At 36.4% G+C, this 21,290-nt stretch overlaps 1 protein-coding gene and 1 long non-coding RNA gene across 2 annotated transcripts in view; both read left to right on the top strand.

The window, feature by feature from the left end:
- Positions 1–15,772, top strand: part of LOC148954074 (uncharacterized) — a 75,367-nt gene extending 59,595 nt beyond the window's left edge. The window contains exons 5-6 of the mRNA XM_089085813.1: positions 6,581–6,673; positions 15,409–15,772. Of these exons, the coding sequence (XP_088941939.1) occupies positions 6,581–6,673; positions 15,409–15,632 (317 nt within the window). The 3' untranslated portion in view covers positions 15,633–15,772. The remainder of the gene's footprint in view (positions 1–6,580; positions 6,674–15,408) is intronic.
- Positions 15,773–17,413: 1,641 nt separating this feature from the next.
- On the top strand, positions 17,414–21,290 carry LOC148954073 (uncharacterized). The gene is made up of 2 exons (XR_016141476.1): positions 17,414–17,734; positions 21,158–21,290. It is a non-coding gene; the product is annotated as an uncharacterized LOC148954073 (long non-coding RNA).

Raw genomic sequence — 21,290 nt, 5'->3', positions numbered from 1 at the left:
ACACATATATATATATATATATATATATATATATATATATATATATATATATATATATATATATATATATATATATATATATATATATATATATATATGCCGGACTCCAAGATCCTTCTCTGTGATTGAATTTTTAAAACTAAAAAAATTCACCCTGTCTGCTTGACTAATTTTGTTGTGATTCCATAACATTCTGAATGCGAAGTTTCATTATTTTCGATAACTTTTCAATCTGGGTTTGTAATAACTATGAATTTTTTGCGTCTGGCATTTAGAAACAGGAAGTGGATGCTCAGAAAAAAGGTGTTAGGGTATTATGCGTATATACTGTCTTTATTGGGGACGGTAAACGGTCCCCAATATTTTAATTTTCAAGCAATGGTGATGAAGATTTGGGGTGGGGTATCCAAAAATTAAAAGGGAGTAACCATAGTCCAAGACACGTTATAATTATATTGTGATCCAAGACTCCAGAGAAGCTAAATGACCAAATGGAAATAACAAACATGATTTTTCGGAGGGTTTCCAGCGATTAAATTTCTAGCCCAAAAGTAGCGAGATTTGAAACATTATAGCCCAAAAACCCGCCTCGCGGGTTTTTAGTCACTTGTCCCGCGAAGGTGAAAACTTTAGAGCCCAATTGGTGGTAAATAGCCCAACCTGGGAACACAGCTGGTCAGTGATGGACATTGAACGATTTCATTTTGTTTTGTTTTCAGGTTCGAAAATAGATCAAGTTTCAGTATTGGTCAGGCAAAAGGATTCTATGACGAAAAGAAGCTTTGTTTGTGATATTTGTTCAAAACAATTCACTCGAAAGTCTACCTTGATTAGACACGTGGAAAGCTTGCACGAAAAATTGCTCTTTAGCTGCCCTTATTGCCCCCAAGTGTTTGTTAGGCGTGATCATGTACACAGACATATTCGGAATCATCATAATTCTAATATGTTTAATTTTGATCAAGTTCAATAAAATGATATTATAAAACCTTAGTTTGTGAATAGTCGTTCGCGCATTGTGTTTTTCCTACTGCCAGTGAGTTAAAGTGTGCTTTAAATAGTGACTTGGGAATATTCGGAATGAATACGAAGTTATTTTCGTTCTTTTTGCTCTTGTTGTGAAATATTTGCTAGTTTTAGTTGTTTTTTTTTTCTTGGGAATTAAAGTTTCCACTCATTACATTTGCCTATTTGTTTTAAGTTAAGGTTAAAAGGCTGGTGAAAAAAATAGTTAATTAAAAAGTAGTATATTCAGAAATTCCCAGTGTACGCGCTCCATAGAGGGAGGGGTCTTCAATAAACGTCGATTTCTTTAATAACGGGAATTGTATATCACGCTGTTTATATGTTTGTTTTTGGGGAGGTACTACCAGTGGTAATTTTGCAATATGACTGAAAAAGAAGAACACAACTTTTATCACCGCTGATAAAAAAAAAACAAAAAAAAACAAACAACCAATTGATGTCAAAGGGGTCTTGGCATGACAGTAACGGGGTAAGAGACGCGCGATTTTGTTGATATATGTGCCCTTTAGATGTCAATCTGACTCTTTCAGTTTTACGCATTTAAATTGATATCCCCTAAAAATGAGGATTATCAAAGATAGGTACGGATGCAGCATGTTTTTCGTCAAACGTTAAATAATTTTTTGAGCATTTCCTATGCTCTAGCAGATGAGCGAATTCCCAACAATTTGGGATATTTTCTACGAGACAATTCGTGTATTAAAACTAAAACCAGAAATAGATTTGTGTCTTCGAGTTTTCTTTTCTGTTTGTTTTATGGAGTTGTCCGTAGCGGCTCGAAACCTAGAGCCCACTTGTATTTTATTGCAGCTCTGTGTCATGATTGCTTCTAGTCTGATAGAAGTTTTTAATTGCTCCTATTAAAGGGCCAATTCCCTTCTGTTGGGGCAATTTCAGGCCCATACATAAGATTTTGATTTTTTTTTTTGGGGGGGGGGGGGTTAGCCATGGACGAGGTTATTTTCGTATGTTTTTCTTTGCATTAAACCGCCAAAAATTACAAATTTGTTTGTGACTTTAAAATTTTTGAGAGGGTACCGTGTCCCTCAACTCAACCCTTCTCTGGAGACCGCCTTGGTCAAGGTAATATCCAGCTCAAGCATTATGTATTTTTGACTAGAGAAAGTTAGCTTAGTTAATCTCTGTCAATTCACGTCGCGTGTGAAAATTTTATAAAGGACATGTGTGTGCATACAAATAGAAAGCAAGCCCTAGATGTAATTTATATGTTGTTATGTATGGACTTTGCGGCTATCCTAAATATTAGTTTAGTCTTTGATTTGAGAAATCTAATATATTGGAGATCTGTTTTTCTGTGGCCAAAAGACCTGATTTCATCTTTAGTACTTCTGGAAGTGATTTTTATTCGTTTTGTTATGCCCTTAACTAAGCATTCAATCAGCAACTTTCTCCAAATAGTTCCTGAATCATCTCACTTAAAACATAGTATTGGCGCTTCTTCCCCCTTCAGCTTTTGCCTAACACCGGTAATCTTTGACTCTTGCCTCTGGATAAAGGTTTATGTGAAATACAAGTTTTATATTACGACCAGTTGTGGGATGCGATGTGTGAATGCAATATTCACTCGTCCGTCTCAGCCGCATTAAATTGAGGCATCAAAGTAATTGAGTAACGAAAGGCGGCCTGTCAGACGACAGACGTAAAAAAAAAGAACATTTTAAACAGGATAGAAAAGGATGCCGAAACCATAAAATTTTGTCACCGTTTCATTAATTGGCGTGAAGCTTCAGGCACTCGTCCTATAACGTCACACATTTGTTTTCAGACCCGCAGATTAGTGATTGGCTAGGAGTTATGCGTTTTGCGTTCTTCGTTTTGAGTTTTGTCTCCCATGTCCCATGAGACGATCTGTAAAGTTTGACATTAACTTTATAGATGTCCCGGTCAATAGCATTCCTTTGGTTTTTATGAAATGCCAGGAATGTTTTCGAAAAGAATATTAAGAAGGAATAGAGCATTTTCCAGCTGAAGCAGTGGCCTTCGCCTCCTTTCTGGATTTTGTGAATTGGTGTTACTGCTTGTCAAATGCAATTGATATTGAAACTTATGTTGTACGCTTGATTTCCGACTGAAAAATGTAAAGGTGTCGAAACCCCTTTGCTTGTTCATTACAAAATCCTCCTGATGAAGATTGTTTGCTCTGCTGTTTAGAGGGCACCAAAAGTTTATAAATACTTTTACTGAGGTGATCATGTAAAAAACTCTTCTTAGCTTTACTTGCATAATCACAGAGTTTTAGGAGTTATCCATGGTTTTCTCGAGTGAGGAAAAAAAGTGTATGTTTTTACGCTTCGATGCTTCAGTTTTACTTCTAGGAGGTATCCTTGGGACTGATCTTAGCTGAACCCCTCTCCTCTCTTTATGCGTGGTAATCGATAGGTCACATATTCAATGTAAAATTCGAGCTTTTTTGCCGTTTCATAATGAAAAAGATAAAAAGTGTAGGATTTTAGAGGGGCAAAAATTGAATGAGAGGCTCAGGTGTTTCTCAGAAGTCACCAACTGATGCTTCTATTTCGATAAATGACATGAATCTCGACTTTAAAATTTGCACATAGTGTACTTTAATTCTTTTGTCCCAATGTTCCGAAGAAGTTGATCCAAGAAATTGATCAATTCCACTACCAGATCTAAAGTCTTTTATATTCAAGATTTAATTTGTCTGTCTTCAGGCATATAGAGTACAAACACAATCAATATAAAATATTTTGTGCTTTTTGCTTGAGTACCCTGAAAATTAAGAAGCCATCAGTTTAAAGGAGACCCCCTGAATACTCGTGTGCAAGAAGTCGGAAGTCGAGCGTAATGGTATTTGCTCCTTCTGATTGGTCGAATTGAACTGGCCTTGTTTTTATTTGAATCCCAATGCTAAAGAGGTACTTGCGTGTACACATAAACGACTTGTCTGACTTATAAAAGGGCTTATATAAAATATAAGCTTGGCTTATATAAAATAAGGGCTTGTCTGACTTATAAAAGGGCTTATATATTGGTAGGTCTCCTCGTAGATCAGTCAGACTAACAAGATGACTGACAAGTTTTTCTCAAGAAAAATCCTTTTCTGTCGTCTCCCGGACTTGGGAAAAATTACTAATTTAAGGTAGCTAATTGAATTACCAACGAATTATCTTATTAGATTATTGAGTGTAATTGATTTCCTTCTTCTTTTTCATACCAAGGAGCTACAGAAGAGGGGGATCTTGTCACTTTGAATTCTTTATTAGAGGCATTTTCAAAACGTATGGTTGTATCGGTTGTACATAGCTCTTTATTGGAACAATGCTGGATAATGAGCTTAACCGAATACGAAGTCATCGATGTAAATACAGGGTGGTGACTAAGTCACTTTAAAATGAATTATCTTTTGTTGAATGAATTAAATTTTTTTTTTACGGTTATGAAATAAAAACAATGAAAATTCTCATGCGAATAAATTTACAATCAAAGGAAGAGTAAAGCTAATTGAATTTTATTTTTTAAATGGATGCTTGGCTCAATTATTTGAACACACATATCTTATCTGTATTAAATAGAAAAACCAATTTTTTTTAACTGAAAGTAAGGAGTGACATTAAAACTTAAAACGAACAGAAATTATTCCGTATATAAAAGGGGCTTTCCCCTCCTCAACGTCTCGCTCTTTATGCTAAAGTTTTTTATTGTTTTTAAAAATAAAGTTGTGAGACAGAGTCAAACTTAAGCGTAAAGAGCGAGGTGTTGAGGAAGGGACAGTCCCTTTCATATACGGAATAATTTTTGTTCGTTTTAAGTTTTATTGTCGCTGCCTACTTTCAGTTAAAAAACTTATTTTTTTTATTTAATTTCTGAACGTTTTTGAATTAATTCAGGTTTTGATTTTGGCTCACCGTACATGAATAATTAAAACAAAATTTGTATATTAATTTTACTTTTTTTTGGCTAAATGGCTTTCACTAATTTTGTTTAAGTTTATTTACGAACATTTTTATTAGTAATAAGTATACGTCACTTACGAATTAACTTACGTAACAAACTTCTATATTCGTATATTTTTATTACGTATATTAGGGGGTTCGCCCCCTATTCAATACCTCGCTCTTTACACTAAAGTTTGAATTTTTTTTCCAATTCTTTAAGAATGACCCCTTAATCACAAAGGCCGTTAATTAGAATAAATAGCTCTTATGAAAGTACTAAGAAAAATTTAGCGTAAAGAGCAAGGTATTGACTAGGGGGCGAACCCAATCATATACGTAATAGTTTCTATCCGTTTTAATTTTTGATGTGGAAAAGTTTTCAGTTGAAAACTTGTTTTGTTTTTTTTAGTTAATTTCTGTTCGTTTTTTTTTTATATAATGCTGGGAAATTCGGCGCCCCTTCATAGCAATGCCCCTTGGCCCATGAAAACTTCCTCCATGGAAAGATCCTCCCACGTAACCCTCCGACCCATCCACCCCCACTACCAGAAAAAAATCACCCCTGAAAACGTCTGTATACTTCCGAATAACCAATACTATATGTAAACATTGGCAAAATTCATAACTTGCAGCCCTTCCCCCGGGGACTGTGGGGGATTAAGTCATCCTCAAAGACATATTGTTTTTCGACCATGCTGAACAAAATGGCTATCACAAAATTTTGATCGGGTGACTTTGGGAAATAAATGAGCGTATGAGGGGGCCTAGTTGCCCTCCATTTTTGTTGGTCCCTTAAAAGGGGCACTAGAACTTTTAATTTCCGTTCGAATGAGCCCTCACGCGATATTCTAGGACCAACTGAGTCGATACGATCACCCCTGAAAAAAAACAAAAAAACAAATAAACACGCATCCGTGATCTTTCCTCTGGCAAAAAATACAAAATTCCACATTTTTGCAGATAGGAGCTTGAAACCTCTACAGTAGGGTTCACTGATACGCTGAATCTGATGGTGTGATTTTCATTAAGGTTCTATGGCTTTTAGGGGGTGTTTCCCCTTTTTTTCAAAATAAGGCAAATTTTCGCATGCGCGTAACTTTTGATGGGTAAGACTAAACTTGATGAAACTTATATATTTGAAATCAGCATAAAAATCTGATTCTTTTGATGTATCTATTGGTATCACAATTCCGTTTTTTAGAGTTTTGGTTACTATTGAGCCGGGTCGCTCCTTACTTACAGTTCGTTACCACGAACTGTTTGACTATTTCAATATTAGGCATTCTCCTGCTAAGCATACTATAACTGGCTTGATGAAGCATTTTCAAGAACATGGTTCTGTTGGTTGTAAGTATCGACCTGGACGAGGCCGTTCAATACACAAGCCTGAAAATATGTAGCGTAGCATTGAGGATGACCCGACCACATCCATGATTATGTGTCTTATTTGATTATGCCACATGATTACACTATGTTATATGACACTATCTTTCATACACAAGTTAAAGTAAAATTTCAGTTTTTAATCTATGTTGTAAGAAAAATTAATAAAGTACGCCCAAATACAAAAAGAAATTTTATTTTAAAATGGCAAAGTGACTTCTGTGCCACCCTGTATAAAGGTATTTTGGTTCCAGGTAACACAATAGATGGACATCTGTGGAGCTGTGAAGTGTGTGGCCGACGCTACAGGGTTCGAAAAAGTTTGCAACGTCATCAGAAATTGGAATGTATGGGCAAGAAGTCTTTCACGTGTGGCATATGCCATAGAAAATTCAAACAGAAAACACATTTGACATATCATTTGCTCCGAATTCATTCTTCCGAATTCGTTAGCTACTAATGTTTTTATCTCTATTTTGTCTCATTTTACTTTTGATTTTGGAACAAAAATTTCATGCCTGTTCTTCCTTTCGATTCAGCATCAGTTAAGGTAGGTTCTGTCATTAGCCGAATTTGACTTCGGCAGTAAAATTTAATGTTATACAAGGAAAAGAATGTGTTAATATTGGCAAACGTCCAGTTTTCTTCTGATTCGGATGAGAGAGGCAAAATTCCTCTATCCATACAGCAAATTGTATCAAATAGTTCATCATAACGAACTATAAGGAGCGACTCGGCCGAATAGTAACTGAAACTCTTGAAAAAGGGACTTGATAACAATTAATACATCAAAAGAATCAAATTTTTCTGCTGATTCCAAATATGTAAATTTCATTTAGTTTCATGTAACCCATCAGAAGCTATGAGCCAGAGAAAATGCGCCTGGTTCTTGGGAAAAGGGGGAAATACCCCAAAAGTTAAAGGCCGTAATGAAAATCACATAATCAAGTTCAGCATATCAGAGAACCGCACTCTAGAGGGTTCAAGCTTCTATCTAGAAAAATGTGAAATTTTGTATTTTTTACCAGAAGAAAGATCACGGATGCTTGAATATTTGTGGCTTTTCTTTCCCCAGGGGTAATCATATTGAACCAATGGTCCTAGAACATTGGGAAGGACTCATTCAAACGGTGATTAAAAGTTCTAGTGTCCTATTTAAGTGACACAAAAATTGAGAGCCAATAGCCCCCCTCCCACGCCCCTTTTTTCTCAAAGACGTTCGATCAAAATTTTGAGATACCCATTTTGAATATCGAATGATTATGCCTAAGGGGGGACTTGACCCCCACAGCCTCTGGGGAAAGGGCTGCAAGTTATGAAATCTGCCCATTGTTTACATATAGTATTTGTTATTGGGAATTATACAGATTCCTTTCGGGGTGGGGGGAGGAAGGGTCTTTGGGAAGGATTTTCCACAGGGAGAATATTTCATGGGGAGGACAGTTTCTGGGGGGACTTTTCCCGGGAAAATTTTACATGGGAGGAATTTTGCTAGAATTCAAATTCGGAATTCTTTTTATTTGTCTTTTTTTTCTCTTCGGAGACTCAATTTTGCATTTAAAGATGCCCTGAGGGATTTTATCGTGGGGTGGGGGTTCGGACAATATATGGAGAAATCATGCTCTATGGGAGAAATTCTCCATGAGGGAATTTTCCACAAAGAGAGGGGATTTCTGGCATGATTGAAAAACGATCAGAAATTAAATAAAAAACAAAGTATTTTTCAAATGAAAGTAAGGATTGCTTTCCAGGTTCCGCAGGAAATTTTCGGGGGTGAATTTTCAGCAAAGATGGAATTGTTCAGGAAAAATTTTACCGGATAATATGAAGGAATTTTTCTAGGGGGGAATTTTACACGGAGGGGAGGCGGATGTCCAGGCATTATTTGAAAAATGGTCCGAAATAAAATAAAAAAGCTTCTTCAGCTGAAATTAAGGAACAACGTTAAAACTTAAAACGAACAGAAATTATTCTGTATATGAGGGGGGATGCCCCCTCCTCAGTCCCTCGCTTTTACGTTAAAATTCAGCTTGATGTCCCAATTCTTTTGGGAAAACTATTGTTTTGTAATTTTTCCTGGAAGACATTGAGAATTTATAATATGCGATGCGGAACTAGCATTGCTAATCAGTTGTTCGTTTTTACCAAACAAAATTTACGGTCTTTTCTCCGCACTGATAGGAGAACGCAATCAATGTGTTTGGTGTTTCCGGTTATTTTATATGAGAATTGTTCAATTGACTATAACTTAAAATAACGACTGACTGGGGGTCCAGCAATCGATATTCCAGTGTCCTACCTCTCCATGTGGTTTATACCCTAGGTGTTTTCCTTGTCCATAAACTTCAAAGCAACATTGTGAGTGAGTGAGTTAGGCGGGCAAAAATGTAAATCTACAAACTGCATATCGGCTGTTATGTACCTGGGGAAAAAACAGCTTGCAATGGTTTTCCGTAGCCATAACCTAAAACGGTACACTAAAATTGCAAAACCTAGTATTTACGCCCAACCGAAAACGGCGTGGGAAACATAGGAAGAAAACATGCTTCAGAAAGGCTATTGAAGTTTTGTATCTTCATCTACTTCTTTCATTCCAAAAATGGAAACAGTCGTATTTTCGATTTTCTCGACAATTTGAAAAATTCAGATACTAAATTTTGGCAAAAAGTAGCGAAGATGCTACCGATAATCATAACAGAATTACCGTCCAGTATCAAAACGCAAAATTAGTTGATATTCATTTTTGTTACGTTTTTACGGACAAAGGTTTCGGAGGGGAAAAGGGTTGAAGACGATTATTTTTACGTTTGAACTTACAACTTGAACTTTTCCTTCCTTACAAAGCTGTACAGAAAATGGTGTGTTTTATTGTTTTTAATTCGAAGTCTTGACTTACTTTACTTAAGGCTTCTGCCGAGGGTTCGGCGTAGAGAGCGATGAGACCAGGCGCCTCCAGGTTGACCTATCCCTTGCCAGGCTCGCAGCTTCTTCCACCGGGATATGGGTTTGGGTGAGGAATTTATCGGCTTTGTCTTTCCACCTAGTGCGGAAGGGGTCCTCTGGGTCGCTTCCATCCGTGTAGGGTGGGGTCGAAGTCAAATGCGACCCGTGCCGGTGCGTCACCTGACATGCGAAGGAGGTGGGCGTACCACCGAACAGTACGCTGGGCGAGCTGCGTCGAGAAAGGAGTTTGTGCCGTAAGTGACAGGAGGGTCTGGTTGCTAACGAAGTTAGTCCAGTGAAATCCCTCGATTCTTCGGACAGGTTTCATCTCTGCGATATCCACGGCGCTGAGGATAGATTTTGCAGCTGATCACGTCTCCGCTTCATAAAGCGGAACGGTGCTGACAGACGCATTGTAAATGCGCCTTTTTGGTAAAGCGGCTAATGTTTGGCTTTCACCAGATGCTGCTAAGCCTCCCAACAAGTGCCGATGCTTTTGCCATTCTAGATGTAAGCTCTTTTGTGATCAAGCCCTCCTTCGACAGAATAGATCCCAGGTAAATGAAGTCTTCAACCACATCTACTCGGTTGCTTCCGAAGTTGACTTCCTTTACATTAGAACGGGACGTGGGGGGCTCAAGGAGCATAACTTTGGTTTTCTGCCAGTTGATCTTCAGTCCAACTTTCTAGGCTTCTTCTGAGAGCACCTGGAGAGCTTCGGTGACCTTTTTGACGGTGTTCGCAACTAGCGCTATGTCGTCGGCGAAGTAACTGAAAAAAAAACGGTTTGCTACTTGAACTGACATTACAAGAGACATGTAGAGCTGTAACTGACATGGTAACTGCAGGATCGATAACTGTTGAAAACGATGTGTGACTCAGTAAAGCCTATCTGCAGCAAATACAGTGCATTCAGCTGAATTTAAATATGCAATCAGCTTTTACCCCTCTCCTATATTATTTGCGTTATAGTTTTTTCTAGTCTTGTTTTAGTCAAGTTCAAGCCTCACTTAAAAAGTTGAAATTTTTAAGACGGAAATGAAAGTGTGGGACACTCATGATAAATTTCATGACAATGGGCAATTCAAGCCCGAATTTTTATGCCGTGACTACCCCATGCTTCCATTTTAGTCTTAAAATTTTCCTTAAAAAAGTCCTTACGTTTTGGTCTGCACGAAGTAACCTTTGTTCTTAGCCTTTTAGGCTTTCATCCAAAAATAGGTTTTTGGGTTTATTTTTATGTGCAGTTATTTCGAATGTATATGTTTTTCTAGTGTCATGAATAAGCTATTGTTTAATTTGATTCCCCTTCCTCTAATTTACTCCTCCTCATCTATGCCAAAGCGTTACACACCGTCCGTCGTACTTATGCACCCATTTTTGCCTCTGGCCATGCTTGAAAATCCTCCTTCCTGTATGTCAAAGCTGCATCTTTCTGGCATTACTTTTTGACCTCCGCGTCGGCCTTGATACTTAAAGTTTAGGCCTATTCCAGGCTACCAAAAGCGTCGAACCTCTACAGGAGACATTGGGTCTTGAAAGGAATTTTGAGAAGCTACTTACAATGTATGCAACTAAATTGGTGATACGGCAGGGGTAATCTGGTAAAGAGTAGAATGAGGTCAATAGTATGCGACATTTCAGTGTTGAGATTTAGTAAGAAGCAGATAGTGAAAAAAAATTATCGTTAATTCTTATTGAGTCTTCTTTTTTCCTATTTGAAAAAGAGAAGGAGACTAATTTGAAGAAAGAGAAATATATTTTCTAAAACTGAGGCAATTTAGACTGTTAATTATTTTGTGACCAATGAAAAGCAAAACTGCCACAGTAAAAATGACCTTTGGAAGATTTTTCACTGTTATCCACCAATTCCATATTTCGACAGATAGGTGGCTAGTGTTTTAGAATAAGTTCTGTTTTATATGTGTTTATTATTATGAAATATTCCTGAATAATGTCGATGATATAAACAAAAGAGCAAGATCAAACAAAGTGTCGAAATTATCCAAGTAAGGGGGTAGAGTGTCGTATCCAAACGTTTTGTGGGATATTAGGATAAATTTGGCAGTCTGCCAGTAGAACAATACTTAATTACCTTTGTTATTTTGGGTACTCCCGACTATATTATTATTGCCTGCGCCATATTACAGTAACACCTGTCGATAAAAAAAGCCAAGATTTATGAATAGAATGGATTTTTGTTCTTGACGATGATAGCACTTGTATTTACAGAAGCTGAGAAGCTGAAAGTTAAAATTGTAAGAAGTTGTTTGAAAGCTTGATTTAATACTATTTTTTTCAAACTATTTTCCACTAATAGTTTTTTTTACCAGATCGAACCAAGTTCCAAGCTTCTCTCGTTTCTCTTTTCATACCCTAATGATGCCTTATATCTTAACTCTGACTGGTTATTAACAAATATTATGCTTAAAAGTTTAATATGTATCAACTCGAGAAAATACGTATGATGTAATCGGCGCTGTTGCTATGCGTAACTTTTCTTTTATCGACAAATATGACTATTATACAGCTCAGGCATTATTTGAAGCCTTGAATGTATGCATCAGCGCTACCTATGTTGCGCTTGAACGTCGTGGTCGATATTTTCCGGTGCCACTGGGAAATGCTTACCCTGGGTTTCCACTAATGCGATTTCACGCAAAAACGGCCGTTTTTGCTTGATACGTCAAATTTCTTCTATTTTTGCTGCAAGTTTATGCGTTACAACGGCTGCGTTGAAATATTTCTAATGAGCCGTTGAAAATCGCATAAGTTATTCTGAATTGAAAGCTTTGTAGAACCAAAAATTGCAAGTAACTGAGAAACTAATCGTCTTTATCTGAATTTCTCCATTTATATTTGAAAAGAACACTTAGCCCTTAACAAGTTAGCCCTTTGAATGTTTTTCTTGGTTTCTAAAACTTCGTTTAGCCAATTCTTGTGCATTTGCTTTATAAACATCTCATAATATTTTTTGCCGTTCAACGGCTGCAGTGAACCGTTTCTGTGTAAACGGTTTTGCGATTTTCTGACATCCGCCACCCGAGAGCCGTTTTGCGTTAAAAAAAAATCGCATCAATGGGAACCAAAGGTTAAGCTCCGTTTTTATTTAGCGTTTGTACAGACAAATACCAATTGGAATCCGGTTTCCCCGTGCTGTATTGAAAAATATTTGTCGTGTATTTTCAATTGTTTATTAGTCTTTCGCTGCGTCCGTAAAATGCCAAATGAAAACAGGACAGGGTGTACCTCAGACGAGTTCAGGGCCATGAGCAGATTATGTTTGAAGATGAAGTTGCTAACAAGTGACGGCGGGGACGAAAAAGGGAAAACGATACAAATTAATCTGTCTTGTCTCGTCTAATTGAAATAGGATCGGGTTTTATCATCATTTTTTTATTAGTCAATAAGTTACTCTTAGTTTAGACAAGATAAGCAAGGCTGGCTAAAGTAACGGTTACCCCTCCCCCTTTTTTTTCTGGAGACAAATAAAACACGAAAAAGGTGTTCATTTTGTTTTCTTTAAGTGTAATATTATGGCACTTTTATGCGCCCCCCCTCCCCCCGAAATTTTTATATAGCCTCTTGGTGCAATAGCATAAAGCAAAGGAAATAGCTGATGAAAGGTAGTCTTATGATATTTGTTTCAAATCATGGCAATATTTTTGGATTGTACTTCCTTCAATTGGTGTATTAGAAAACTAATACTAGAATATATTATAATACTAGAAAACTTGATTTTAAAAAAAGAAGCGCCATATTATTTTGTATTAAAATAAGGGAATGTTGTTGATTTCTAAATCGTGATTTTGGTTAAGTTCCTAATCTAGGTTTACTCTTATTATTTACACATACACTTGCACAGAAATGTGCTTCGTAGGGACCCAAATTCATAAAAACTGTAAGCAACCTGCAAATGGAGCAGAGGTTATTTGGAAATAATAATCACGATTCTTTGGAGGGTGGAGCCCTGAAGTCCACTACTTCAGTTCGTATCCCTATTAAACACTTTTGTTGATTCAATAATATTATACCTATCGATTCTGTTATCAAATTCTAGCGATGATAATGACCGCCTTTTTTCGCCAAGAATAAAACTTTTTTTTTATTAACATTACAGACTTGAGAAATCATAAGGTCATAGTCGAGCTAACCGTTAAATGCCAATAATAATAATATTATAATATATATTATACTATATTTATTTTATTATACCTAAATAATAATATTATACCTATCGATTCTGTTATCAAATTGTAGCGATGAGAATGACTGCCTTTTTTTGCCAAGAATAAAACTTATTTTTATATATATATTATTATTACAGACTCGTAAATCATAAGGTCATAGTTGAACTATCCGTTTAATGCTAATTTTACTTTTGAACCCTTTATGATGATATCAGTACTGCCAATTAGGCTTTTTGTAAGAAGACACTCAAAAGTTATCCCAAGTTTTATAGATGACATCTGAGTTCGACTTTTGCTTGCGTGCCTACAATTCGACTCAAATTTGAGTTTAGCCATGACTCGAAACCATCTAAAGATCCTTGCTAGAGCTTGAGTAGGTATAATACAAAGATGCAACAGTCACTATTCTAGCTGTTTTTTGCCAATAAAACAGATCATTGACAAAAAAGGTATCAGACACTGGGTATAAAATATGCAGTATATTCTTTTTTTGGTGGGTAGACCTGCGGCTTTTCTGATGGACTGGCTCAGATATTTTGTGTTTTATCAGAGGCAACACTAGCTTTATCTGGTAGATATCTTGGCTTGACACTTTCTGAAATACTGGGTAGATATAAGATTTTTTTTTTTCTTATAATTGCTGTTCTAAACAGCCTGGTCCTTCTTATTAATATTATTACTACTACTATTACTAAGAGCTTGTTGAAGCACAAATCACCTGAAGCAAACACAGTGCAAAGCCTTGTCAGTTTCTTTGCTATATTTGCTGCAAGGGTTGCCACTCCTCTAACGAGAAGGCCTTGTGACAGGTTGTTTTGTATCACAATCCCTAGATCTTCCAGGTGCAGCTTTAACCACTCTACCGCTCTTTGTGCTGCTAGTATTGCTATTATTTTTCCGTGTTCATTAAAGTGCCAACAATATGAAAATAACCGCCCCCCCCCCCATTTCGCCTTAGATCACTATCTATTCAATGTCTAAAAACCGCGATTTTCTTAGATTTTTATTTCGCTTGTTCCAAAGTCTTTTTTTTATTATTATTATTATTAATTAAAATCAAGTAGTTGCGGACATCAAGCCAAGGTGAATTATAGAAAAAGCCAAGACAGGTAGTCCGGGTGAGAGGCAAATTAGGATTGTATAAAAATGATGTCATTCCACTTGTTGATAGATAAGTCTGTTTATCATCCATCCGTCCATACATCATTCCTAAAGCAGAACTAAGAGCAGAACTAAGGTAGATTGTCATAGGACTAAGGGATGAAAGATCGGATTGATTTTGGGTTTACGCGTGACGATTCCGGAAGACTTTTTTTTATTATTATTATATTTGAAGTCCTGACTTTCATAATTTTTACGCATATTTGTGGTTGTGTAAATTTCTACTTAATCTATTCAAATAATAAAATTTAATTTCCACTATTCTTGGCCCTTTGAGTTTAATTTCTGATTCACGGGTCAGCGTCAGAAAAAGTTACCTCAAATGGTAACTTTTTCTTGGAATGGACGGGGAGGACTAACTGTTAGAAAATCTTTAGAAGTTGTCTAAGACTTAATTCTGAAACTCCTGCAGATTCGGCAAGGATGTATCGCCCTTAGGTATGAAAGCATGCTATTTTCTTATTGAATTACGGAGGGTAATAAATTTAGATAAATACAAATTATGCATTTACCGTCCAAAAAAAAGCCAACCGTCTAGGGCTAAACAGAAAGCAGGTCGTCCTCGGCTGGGGTGGGGGGACATCATGAAGAAAGATTTAAAGGAAATGGAAATTTCTTCGGTGGGTGTAAAAAGGGAGGCTTTGAATAGATCAAGATGGAGGAGGAGCGTGCGTAGCTGTGTTGGCCTCAGGCAGCTTGGTGCTGCGGTGAGTTGTTAGTAGTCGTAGTAAATTATGCATTAAAGTTAAATTTATGAAGTAATCCTGAAAGAAATCAAACTGTTGCAGGTCAGAGAATGGTAGACTGCCCGAGGTTTTACCCTTGCATTGTCTGTGGCAGGAAGTACAAGCATATGCGGTCATTAAAGCACCACTTGCAGTACGAGTGTAGCGGAAAGAAAAGTTTCTTCTGTGATCTCTGTCAGTCGTCATTTTCTAAGAAGTCAAGTCTAAGTCGTCATCTGAAGACGGTCAATTGTCGCTCTGAAAAATACTCCAATGATAATCCTTGACAATTTTTTGCTTACTATTCTTTTATGTAAATATGGCAATAAAGTGATTGTTTTGTCAGTTACAAATCGCCGAGCTTAAAACCGAAAGTGCACAACTCACATTTTGATATTTCAACAGGAAAGCCAAGAGGAGGTTTTTAAGCTTCTTATGAAAACTTTTTTGTCTTCGAGAATTAAAATAAAAAATAAGCGATTATCGCGTGTCACTGCATAATTTGGCTTGATTTTGATATAAGTATAATATATATATATATATATATATATATATATATATATATATATATATATATATATATATATATATATATATATATATATATATATGGTGAAACTTGTTACCCTAATCATGGATGACCTCCCCTACCTCCTGTGAAGTATAAACGCCTCTTCAAGTTTGACTAGTTGGCCAAGGTTCTCTAAAGGAATATATCTTAGTTTCCTTTCATTTTCGAAAGAAGTGCAAGTTATGTAATTTTGTCTTCTTTGAGAAGAAATGAAGATATTCGGATTAAACGTTTTAAGACTTTTGAACTTGGTTTGGAAAATTCTGTAATATTGCCTGCCGGCACGATTTTGCTATTCAGCTTAGATTCGGGCGTGTTTGTGGTCTTGCGCCGACAGATTTGATGAAGGCTTTCAGCTCCTCTTTTGGGCTGTGAGTGGTAACGGTCTGATTCTTAGGTAACTGTTTTAGCAACGCTTGTAATGCTGTTTTATCTATTTTGTTTATGAATTTATTTCTCAGGTTTTTCTATTTTTTATTTTTCAAGAAATACCATTCAGGAAGTTCTATTTTTCGTCGTGCATTACTCTCAATTTTGGAATTTGACAAGTATTTTCTCCTTCTAGGAGGAGGACCCTGGAAGTGTGGTAAATGTTCGAAGGAGTACATGACGAAGTCATCGCTTCAACGGCATGGGAAATACCTATGTGGAGGTCGGAAACCCTTCGTCTGTCCGGTATGCTTTGTCGGCCTTGTCGAGAAGCGAAATTTGATACGACATATGGAAAAACGTCATAATTTAGATGTCTGATGATCTGTGCTGTAATTTATTTTGGGCGGTTGTCGTTTTACATTTCAATAAAACATTAGTCGAATGTGTTAGCCGGATAAGCCTTGAATTAGGTTGCTTTAATATGGTTATCATTGACATACCAAATTACGTGGGAATTCCTCTGGATTCATCCGAAAGTCCATCAAGAAATTCTGGATGGTTGGAGCAGCATTAAAAATTGTACAAATCTCATGTTTGTTCCTAAAGGTGCATTTTCAATGCGTCATACCCCGTTCTCCTAGGAAGAATTTTTTGTGTCTCCCAAACATGCTAGGCTATGTGCGCTTATCAAATGACTATTTATTTGATATGAAAATAATGATTTTTGTTCCACAAAATGCAATAGTTTTTGAGTTTTCAGCGGTTCAAACCCTTCGATTTTGATTTTTATTTTTATCTTCGGCCTAAATTCGTTCTGTTGTTAATTTGAAAACAGGACAGCTAGGCATAATAGAATAGGTGCAACAGTTTTGGCTGGATTATTGCGTAGGCAGTGTTTCAAAGACCTAATAGCTGATGTTATCTACCTTCTTTCAGAGAAATCATGGCGATGCCAACAGTGTGAAAAGGTCTACGCTACGCGGAATAGTCTGGTTCGACACGTGAAGTACCTTTGTGGTGGTAGAAAATCCTTTGTCTGCTCCATTTGTGGGACGGGACTGACTGAGAGACGGACACTACTTAATCACATCACTAAGATTCATAAAATTGATCCAAATCTCGTGTTATAGTGATACTTAGTTTCTGTATGCACTCCTTACGACATTCCGATTTAAAGTGATACTATTTTGTTTTCAGGGTTATGGTCGTGTGAGAAATGTTCCAAGTTTTAAAGCTATAGTTGTAAAGCTATAGAAAGTTGTTCTAAGCTATAAAATAGTGTTTTATGAACATATGAAGTATCTTTGTGGTGGAAGAAAGTCCTTCATATGTCTGTTGTCCTTAGGCACTCATACAGCCTATACTAGAAAAGGATTTTGTACACATGCTGCAAAGGTTCGTTCTTGCAGAGAACATGATTTGGCTCCTGGAACTGGGTTGTTTTCGGTCAGTTTATTTAATATATATTTTGGTGATGGATTGAGGCTATTAAAAGTTGTCACTTTAATAAAAGGACGTTTCTAAATCATAATTTTGTTTGTCCTTGTTTAACGGTTTTAGGACCTGAATTTCCTTCTTAAATCTATGGCACTGATTCTTCAGTTTGTCAAAAAGCTGTACAATTATCATATCCGAGCCAACAATCTGTTGACTAGGCTATACCAAGGAAAGTTGGGCTTTGGGTTTGAATCTTCTTTCCCTTAAATTAAAAAATATATATATACGAAGATATCTATTCTATGATTACAGTCCTGTCCTTTACACGAGCTAAAGCAAAATAAGTAACTGTCAAACCTATTAACTTGGAGATACACAGGAAAACGCTAAGTAAACAGACAGGGAAGTATGAATATGCTTGAAAAACCAAAACTGTATTTATTCATGGACTTGATTTTTGTCGCTTTCTAGGAGGGGGGTATGCCATCATATTATCTTAGAAGAAGTCAGGCAAGAACGCTGGAATTTGTTGAAAGGAGAAAGTTTTTTTTTTTGGGGGGGGGGGATTAGTTTTCGAAAGTAGAGTAGATAGAGAAAGTTTATAAAATCCTCATCAACTGACACAAATCATTTGCGATGCGACTTTACTCATTCACCAGGATCTTACCTGCTACCCTATCGAAGTGAGGGCCGAAGGCCCCAGCTACTTACTAATTGCCCGAGCAGTTCAACGGATATTAGAACTCCTGCGAAGCGGCCTCTTTGCTAGACAAAGAGCCCATTAAGCGGCATTTTTGTTGAGAGCATTGGTGCTGAATTATTAACTCAGTTTTTTCTTGATTCCCAATGAATAATTTTAACTTTTTTAAATGACGAAGTAGGGGTAGTAGGATTGACCATACATTAAAAACCCTCCTGGGGTCTTAAAGTACCAAGGATGTTAAAATAAAACATTTTTTTTTTTGTAAAAAAAAACTGCCAAGTTAAATTTGAAAAAAATTTCCTCCGAAAAAATTCCAACATTAGCAGTCTGTTTATTCGGAAAGACAACCACCTTCAAAGGACAGCTCCAGCTTCTTAAGTTGCTCGGTGACATATGTTTTTAGCTTATTTTTGACAAATTTCAATCCATTTTTCTTTCTTTTTTTTTATTGAACACCACTACTACCAAAAACTGTGTTGCTGCATTTGGAGGTTTAGCTTCAAAAATCAGTTCCTAGTTTTCCTAATATTTTAATATGTATATAGATGTGTAAATTTCCAATTAATCAATTCAAACAGATTTAATATTGAGTTCAGGTTTAATCTGCATTGTTCTTGGTACTTTGTGAGCTTTATATATTAATAGTTTGGATGTGATTCTTTTTCAAACAAAGTATAATACCCACCCTTCAATTATTAAACAAAGAAGGTTTCTCCTTGAATTTAAATTTTTCAGATTTTTTTTTGTCCTCTTTCATAGCTAGTCTCACCTACGGTTTGTGGAGCTAATGCGTCTTCACAAATTACCATTGGACAAGTACTCTCTAAATCAGAGGTTCTCTACTTTTTTGGTCGTTTTACTATTTTTGCAACTTTGGCTAAATAAATATATATAATCGAATATACATATAGATTAAAAAAATATATATATACATTTTTTTATTTATTTGCTCTTACTTAACCTTTACACGGAAGGTAAAGAAAAAATATACAAAGTATTAAAAAGTGTTATGAAACAATTTTGAAAGGATTATTTTTAATTGTTGTATTTATATTGCATCCTAATGTATTCTTCAATTCATAATGTGTTCATTGAAAACCTAGGAGCTGTCCTAGCCGAGTGGTTGGTATGCTGGACTTGCAGTGCTATGTCTCTCAGGGTTTTTGGTCGCTGACCATTTGGTTTGTGATGGGGATCAGCGGTGCGATTCTGTAAGCTCAGTGTTGATTTGTCCCCAACGAACGACGCACAGCATTTCTGTACCTGCGCTACACGGATCATTGTTCTGCATGTGCGAAAAAGTCTATTTAACAGACCCATGCTCACGAATTTACCTAGGTGGGCCTATTTTTAAATAGCCCGCAAAACATTGGAAGTATGTAGAGTATAAGAAATTATTAGACAAAACTTAGACGAGACTTAATAATCATATGTAAGACCGAATTTTAATGTTACTGTAAGACAGCTAGAAACACAAGAGCCTTGACGAAGGATTTTATATAAATTTCTATATTTTACGTTTACAAGGTAAAATTGGATCCTTACCGAGGAAAAAATAATTGGGGCTGTAGAATTTAGAAAATATTTGTGCAGCTCAAAGGACTGTGATTTTAACGCAAAAACCCTGAAAAAAGAACAAACTTTATGAAAAGTAAAGGAAATTGAAAACTGGAGAAGATTTTTCTCTTGTGAAAACTATGCAAATTTGACAACATACTTTCCTTGATGATTAGACTCCCATAGGGTACCTGCTGGATATATATCAAATCATCTTCACTGTTACTGTTTGGTGGAACCATTATTTTGCAAATTCAAACTTCTGCGAACGATGATTGTAATCATTTTTTATATGGATATTGAACTTGCATTATGACAAAATAGTATTATAATATACAAAACACATAAAATGCACCATATCATTCCAAAATATTTAAAGGAAATTGGAACTTCATGGGAGGGGTAAACAGTAAACCGTAAAAAGTTTTGCGTGAAAGAGTGTCTTGGTCTCAAGTGGCTTCATATGTGGAACCATACTTATATGCTTACTATACTTTTTGCATAAGTGTATATCAGTAAAGGCTTTTTAAGGACAGTGTTTAGTATAGGGACTTTTCGGAAAACCCCAAATTCAGGAGTGAAATCAAAGAGTATGAGTAACTTGTAACAGCGGAAACTGACGCTAGTGTCGACGAAAAAAGCACATAAGCCATCTAGCATTTGGCCCTTTTTCAGTGTGATAATGAAGCAAAATTAGTGTAATTAGTATAACTGGCAAAATTACTGTAATAATGAGTGTCTGATCTTCGCTTCTGACAAAAACAGAATAAAGACGCTTGAAGAAATGCTAAGAAACGCTAGATGGCGCTATTGACTAGTCGACATGCCAATTCCACTCTTAACAAGCTGCCCTTACTCTTGGCTGAATTTCCAAGTTCCAATTTGGGAAAATTTCCAAAGAGTGGCAGCTCTGGAAGATGAACGGGCTGCTAATCTTTATGGAAATGCATTAATTCCGTGAGGGTTTTCTCATCAAAAAGTGCTGCATTAAACATTCTGTGTGTATCTGGTGTGGGGTATGTTGTCTTGTGTGTGTTCACCACTATGTCGCCGTCAGTGCTAAAAATACCTCCGGTGTCAGTTTACTCAGAACTACCAATATTCAGTTACATTTTTAACCGTTAAAAGCCTAAAATTCTCTTCGCTTCCTTAAATTATATTATTAATTCTAGGTGGTGAATTAACCTGTATTTGTGGTAAGAAGTTCAGTGGTCGGTATTCAAGTTCAAGCTTGGCTAGACATCGAAGAAGCTCCTGCGGGATCAAAAAACGTTTTCAATGTCCTAGTTGTCAGTTACTCTTATC

The sequence above is a fragment of the Artemia sp. Qi Xiang Cuo genome, chromosome 3 (assembly GCF_049724085.1).
Source record: "Artemia sp. Qi Xiang Cuo chromosome 3, ASM4972408v1, whole genome shotgun sequence".
Taxonomy (NCBI): domain Eukaryota; kingdom Metazoa; phylum Arthropoda; class Branchiopoda; order Anostraca; family Artemiidae; genus Artemia; species Artemia sp. Qi Xiang Cuo.
The sequence above is the reverse complement of the archived record's forward strand: the minus strand, read 5'-3'. Positions and strand labels throughout refer to the sequence as shown.